The following is a 5,563-nucleotide window of genomic DNA, read 5'->3' on the forward strand; positions in this document are numbered from 1 at the left end:
TTGAGTAATTCCCCCCCCCCCCCTCCCCCCAGCAATAGAGTGGGTGTGTAATGAGCCAAAGAGTGTGAGAAAAGGAGTCCGAGGGTTTTAACAAGTCCAGACTTCCACAGGACTAAATCTAATCCAGATTGTGTGGGTCCAGAATGAAAGAGTACCTGAAGTGAGTAAAAGGTCCACTTCAGGCTTGGGCCCAAGATGCAGGTTCTAACTGTTGGATGGCCTTCATTAATTCACAGTTCTAGAAGTTTCACCATCACCTATAAGAGGTGTACTCCTTTCTACAAGGGATTGATAGATTTATAGATTTGTGCAAACATTCATGGTTGTGGCTATGGGTAAACATGCTGTTTGCCTTTTTAGAAAAAAAAAAAGTGAAGCACAAAGAATGAGCAATTTAAATACACCAGTGCCTCTGTCCCCTTCTTATTGGACAAGAAAGTAGACACACCGGATTGGTGAGTTCACATGTTCCAGTCTGTAAAGGTTCCCTAGCCAGCCAACACTGGATTTAACTTAGTTGAAAGTAGCTGAGCAGAACCTATCTGGAAAAAAAAAAAAAATTGGGTTCCTGAGGACATTAATACAAGAAAACATCAGCTGCTCAGTATTGCATGCCTACTGACCTGCTTCATTTACTTAATTTTTCCTGGTGTGGCACAGCTATACACATTTCCAGACAAAATGGCTTACTACGGTCTGCAAATAGCCGGACTAATACTAGGAGGCATCGGCATGGTGGGGACAGTGGCGGTCACTGTCATGCCCCAGTGGAGAGTTTCTGCCTTCATCGAAAGCAACATTGTGGTTTTTGAAAACCTCTGGGAAGGGCTGTGGATGAGTTGCATGAGACATGCCAACATCAGGATGCAGTGTAAAACATATGACTCCCTGCTGGCTCTCACTCCAGACCTGCAGGCCTCCAGGGGACTGATGTGTGCAGCCTCTGTGCTGTCCTTCTTCGCTTTCATGATTGCCATCCTTGGAATGAAATGTGTCATATGCACTGGGAACAACGAACAAACCAAGAGTTTTATTTTGCTGACGGCTGGAGTCCTCTTCGTTCTCACAGGCATTGTTGTTCTGGTCCCAGTGTGCTGGGTTGCCAATGGGATCATCAGAGACTTCTACAACCCAGTAGTGAATACAGCTCAAAAACGCGAACTAGGAGAAGCTCTCTACCTAGGCTGTATGACAGCGCTGCTCCTCATCGCCGCAGGGACAATATTCTGCTGCGCTTTTTGTTGTAAGGAGAAAGGCAATCGCTACAGATACTCGATCCCATCGTATCACACAGCCCACAAAAGCTATCACTCAGGGAAGAAAACGCCAAGTGTGTACTCCAAAAGTCAGTATGTCTAATTGCTTATGATTTTATTTTCGTTTTGCTCCTCCGTTGGTTGCTGTGAATGGACAAGACTGTCTACTCAGAACGATAAATAGAATCAAAAGGAGTGTTGGTTCATTATTCTTTACTACCAAACACTGATTTCACAAGCCAAGCATTAGACTGTCTTTGCTAGCCCAATGGTGACAGACTGCAGTAAGTTATTTCAAAGTAGACATACTGTTTAACTATTTTAGGAAATATAGTAAGTAGCTTGTTTTTAAAAAGCTTAAAGCATTCATACTTTTTTCAGTTATTTCAAATAACTTTGTTCAAGATTACATTATATTAGTTCTGACTTAATTATGATGGAGTGCTTTCTGAGTATGTGAGCTTAACATATCTCTATAAGTAGGAAAATTCTGATATTGTTCTGCTGAAAATAAAATGTTAATTCATCAGTGTGAATCACTAAAATTCAATTTTCAGAGAAATAGAGGGTAAGATCAAGGTTCTGACTTATTTATGATGTTGTGTTTTATGAGTAGGTGAGCATAGTATATCTCACTTAAGTAGGAAAATTATGTTATTGTTTTATTAAAAATAAAATATTAATTCATCAGTGTGAATAATTTAAACTCAATTTTCAGAGAAATAGAGGGTAAGATTGAGGTTCTGACTTAACTATGTTATAGTGTTTTATGAGTAGGTGAAATTCTGTTATTGTTCTCAATTTTCAGAAAAATAGAGAGTAAGATTGAAGAAGGTTAATATTTGTTGTTTAAAACTTTTTATAGATGAATACACTGAAATTAAAATGAAGGCTAAAATGGTTGGATCAGTAGCGTAAAGGAGAGTAATGGCTTTATCATATCATCTTTTTTTCAGTCTAGGACTTAGAAATTCTTATTGCCTTATACACTTCCTCCAGAAGTGTATAACTTTATGTTAAGTTGTATCTTGTATGTTAACATCTTTTAAGCTAAAGAACACCACTTTTGGATTCAGGCAACTTTGGCATTTCAGAGTTGGTAGCGATTTCAGGGATCCTAAGCCAAAGCATATCTGAATAAGTATTGTGTCTACAGCCTCTCCCAACAAATAATGATACAGCCTTTAGAGACTTCCAGTGAGAGGGGAATCACTATCTTTTATAGCATCCTTTTACTTGTTTGGATAGCTCTTGTTATTGGAAGCTTTTCTTTTTTCATGGGTGAGCTGGTCAAAGTCAGGTGCTTGAAGCATGTACAGATATTCTCTGCCCAGTTTCTGTCCAAGCAACTGTGTGGAAACTTGAGGGGAGCTAGTTTCTGGTCAGGGGTAAATGAGGAGCTGGTACTGTGTGATGAGAAGGAACCACTCCAGTGTCTTTGCCAAGAAAACCCAAAATGCGGTCATGAAGAGTCGGACACAACTGAAAATGACCGAACAACAACACTGTATGGTGATAAAAAGGCTTCTGATTGGCTGTGGAGCTAGAACTGGTTACTCAGAACCTGCTGAGCTAGAATTGAGAGGGTATCCAAAAGGAGCTACCCATGACTTCATCAATCTGCATTTTGAGGAGACAGGACTGCTCTGAATTGCCTCCCCAGAGCCAGGTCGGGGAAGGGCCAAAGGCTGCTGTGAGTGCATGACTGCTTCTGTCTCCTTTGTGTTCGCTCCCTTATTAAGTGACTGAGTAGCATCTATGAGCTGGGCATGCTTAGGGAGCAGCCTGGTGGGCACTGCAAGTGTGAAGAGATTTGCAAGGAGACAGCTGGCACCTTCTCTTCCCTCCAAAGCTCAAGAATAAGCAGGGGAGAGAGTACCAGCAACAGCACAGGAGCCTGGGCCAGCAGTAGCAGAGTGGTTCAGCCTAGTAATCCATCCCCCCACCCAGCAAACATGTCATTCATTGAAAGGAACCAGCCCAACTCAGCAGCAGAGGAATTCATCCATCATCAAATGTCCTGCTCTGCAGAAAACTTCATGAGACTTCCTGAAAGGAACGTAGGGCTTCTAAAGACAGGAATTGGGAAGTACCCTTTCGCCACAAGTATTATTTACATGTGTCACTTAAGTTAATGCCCACTCCCTTCGTGGAATTTTTATGAATTTGTGGGAGAGAATGCTATAGAGTATGCTTTGGCAGTGGCGGGGGAGGGGGGGGGGAAATGTTCTGAATCAACTGCTCTTTTTAGTAAATCCCTTATCTAAAAGCTAATGGAGTCAACTGATTGATTATTCATTGGGAGCACAGTAAGGGGGGCTCAAGAACGAGGATATTAAAACCTCACGCCTACATCACAGAGTAACAGGGCCTTCAGGGGGACTGGCCTCTCAGTATAAATGTGAGTTGGGAAATATCCCTGGAGGGGATGTTTTACTTTACATTGGAATGAAATGTGATTCTTCTAATCTTACTGTGCTTAGATGAAGCAAAAGAAAACTCTTCCAAGTTACAACCTTTCTATTACTTGAAGGCAGATATTCAGCTCCCCTACATCTTCTCCATGCTAAATATCCCCAATGGATTTGACTGATCCTTGTGTAACATGACCTTGAGGCCCTTTAATGTATTGGTCATACTCCTTTGGATGATCCCAAATTTATCAATGTCTTTACTCATATGTGGTTTCTAGAACTGAACATGATAAGGCACACCTGGCCATAAGATAAAATTATTCTGTAAGAGACTTGAACCCTTCAGGAAAGTGCATTGTCTTCATCTAGATTTTTATAAATGAACAGGAAGGATATGTTAAACACAGGGCTTTATGTATGTTGATGTTTTAATTACTATTTACACAGGCACTGGACATTTAACAACCGTGGATTTCTGAAGAACAAACGGACTTCACTTTTTATTGCTCTGAGCTTCCTTGTAAACCCTATGTTCCAGTAAATGCTATGCTGGCTTGCAGTGGCTGTTTCAGTTTTGTACGAATGCATATTTTTAAACTTTGCCTCCTTTTCACTTGGCAAAACAAAACTAAGTGCAAAAAGACCATTGCCCTCTCCTAAGGCAAAAAGACCTACTAAGTGCAAAAAGACCATCATCCTTTCTGTCATTTGATAATTTGGAGTAAAGTGTGAACGTGAACACCCACAGTATAGCATGTGGTTACGTATGTATTTGATTGATATGCTTTATAAATATTACAAATGTTTATGCGAATGTAGCTTTTTTCATTACTATTCAACTTCTTTCTTGACATAACATGGTTGTAACAAGTGACCTAACTCAATTTTATCTTATTCAAAAGAATATCAGTATCTTTTGAGTGGAGGGAGATAATAGTGAGAAGTCACCCAAGCAAGAAGAGAGGAGTCATTCAACGGGAAAAGGGGGAGCTAGAGATAATGATGATAATGATAATGATAGTAATAATAACGTGTTCTCTCATTTATTTCATCCTGGGAAGTGAACAAAGAAGGGAAAGTCTGGAGGTGGGGGAGGGGACAGCATAATAAGAGAGGAGGAAAAGGAATGGGAGAGGTGGACAGTCAGTTTAGCACTGGAAGAGGAGAGGAAAAGGTGCCATCAGAGAACATTCCCATGGGTGAGAAGTAAGAAAGTGTATCCAGTGGTGTGCTGGTAAATGTTTAACAAGAGGTTTTTTGAAAAGAATGATGAACCCACCACACACTTTTAAGTTTAATCTGCATTATTAGTGTTTTCCCATCACTTTCTTAAGTCTAGACAATCAAGTCTGTTTTTTTTTTCTTTTCGGTGAGGCAGTTGGAGTTAAGTGACTTGCCCCGGGTCACACACCAAGTAAATGTCAGGTGTCTGGGGTCAGATTTGAACTCAAGTTCTTCTGACTCCAAGGCTGGAGCTCTATCCTCCGAGCCACCTAGCTGCCCCAAGTCTAGACAATCAACAAAGCAATAAACCAAGCCCTGATTTGTAGCATTTTCCAATTTCCTAGGTATAAATGCTCTCACTGAAAATTTAATAATTAGCTCTACTGAGCAGGTTCAAATTGGCTCCAGCACAACTAAATATGTCTGTGATGAATGACAGGGGCCTTTTTCATCTGTGCAGATGGGGCAAAATAAAGACCATCTTCTCCAAGCAAGGGTTAGCATTAGCGTGGCCAGGAGCCAAAATGGTAATAATAGGGATCCAGATCCAGATAGTAGGATATCCTTGCTTTGGAGGAAGGAATGAACATGATAAAGAGTAGATTAGATTAGATAAAGCATTTATTAAGTTTACTATGTGCCAGACACAGTGCCAAGTGCTGAAAATAT

The 5,563-nt window shown here is 40.7% G+C and overlaps 1 protein-coding gene across 2 annotated transcripts; it reads left to right on the forward strand.

Annotated features, from left to right (window-relative positions):
• The first annotated feature begins 497 nt into the window (after positions 1 to 497).
• CLDN8 (claudin 8) lies at positions 498 to 4,429 on the forward strand. 2 transcript variants are annotated; one of them, XM_027845232.1, is made up of 2 exons: positions 498 to 1,345; positions 4,118 to 4,429. In XM_027845232.1, the coding sequence occupies exons 1-2, from the start codon at positions 682 to 684 to the stop codon at positions 4,147 to 4,149; spliced, it is 696 nt and encodes a 231-aa protein (XP_027701033.1). In that variant the 5' UTR covers positions 498 to 681; the 3' UTR covers positions 4,150 to 4,429. The 2 variants fall into 2 exon arrangements, with proteins under 2 accessions (XP_027701033.1, XP_027701034.1); XM_027845233.1 differs by having other exon boundaries at positions 498 to 4,429.
• Positions 4,430 to 5,563: the final 1,134 nt, after the last annotated feature.

Source organism: Vombatus ursinus, unplaced genomic scaffold (assembly GCF_900497805.2).
Source record: "Vombatus ursinus unplaced genomic scaffold, bare-nosed wombat genome assembly UNPS02014959.1, whole genome shotgun sequence".
NCBI lineage: Eukaryota > Metazoa > Chordata > Mammalia > Diprotodontia > Vombatidae > Vombatus > Vombatus ursinus.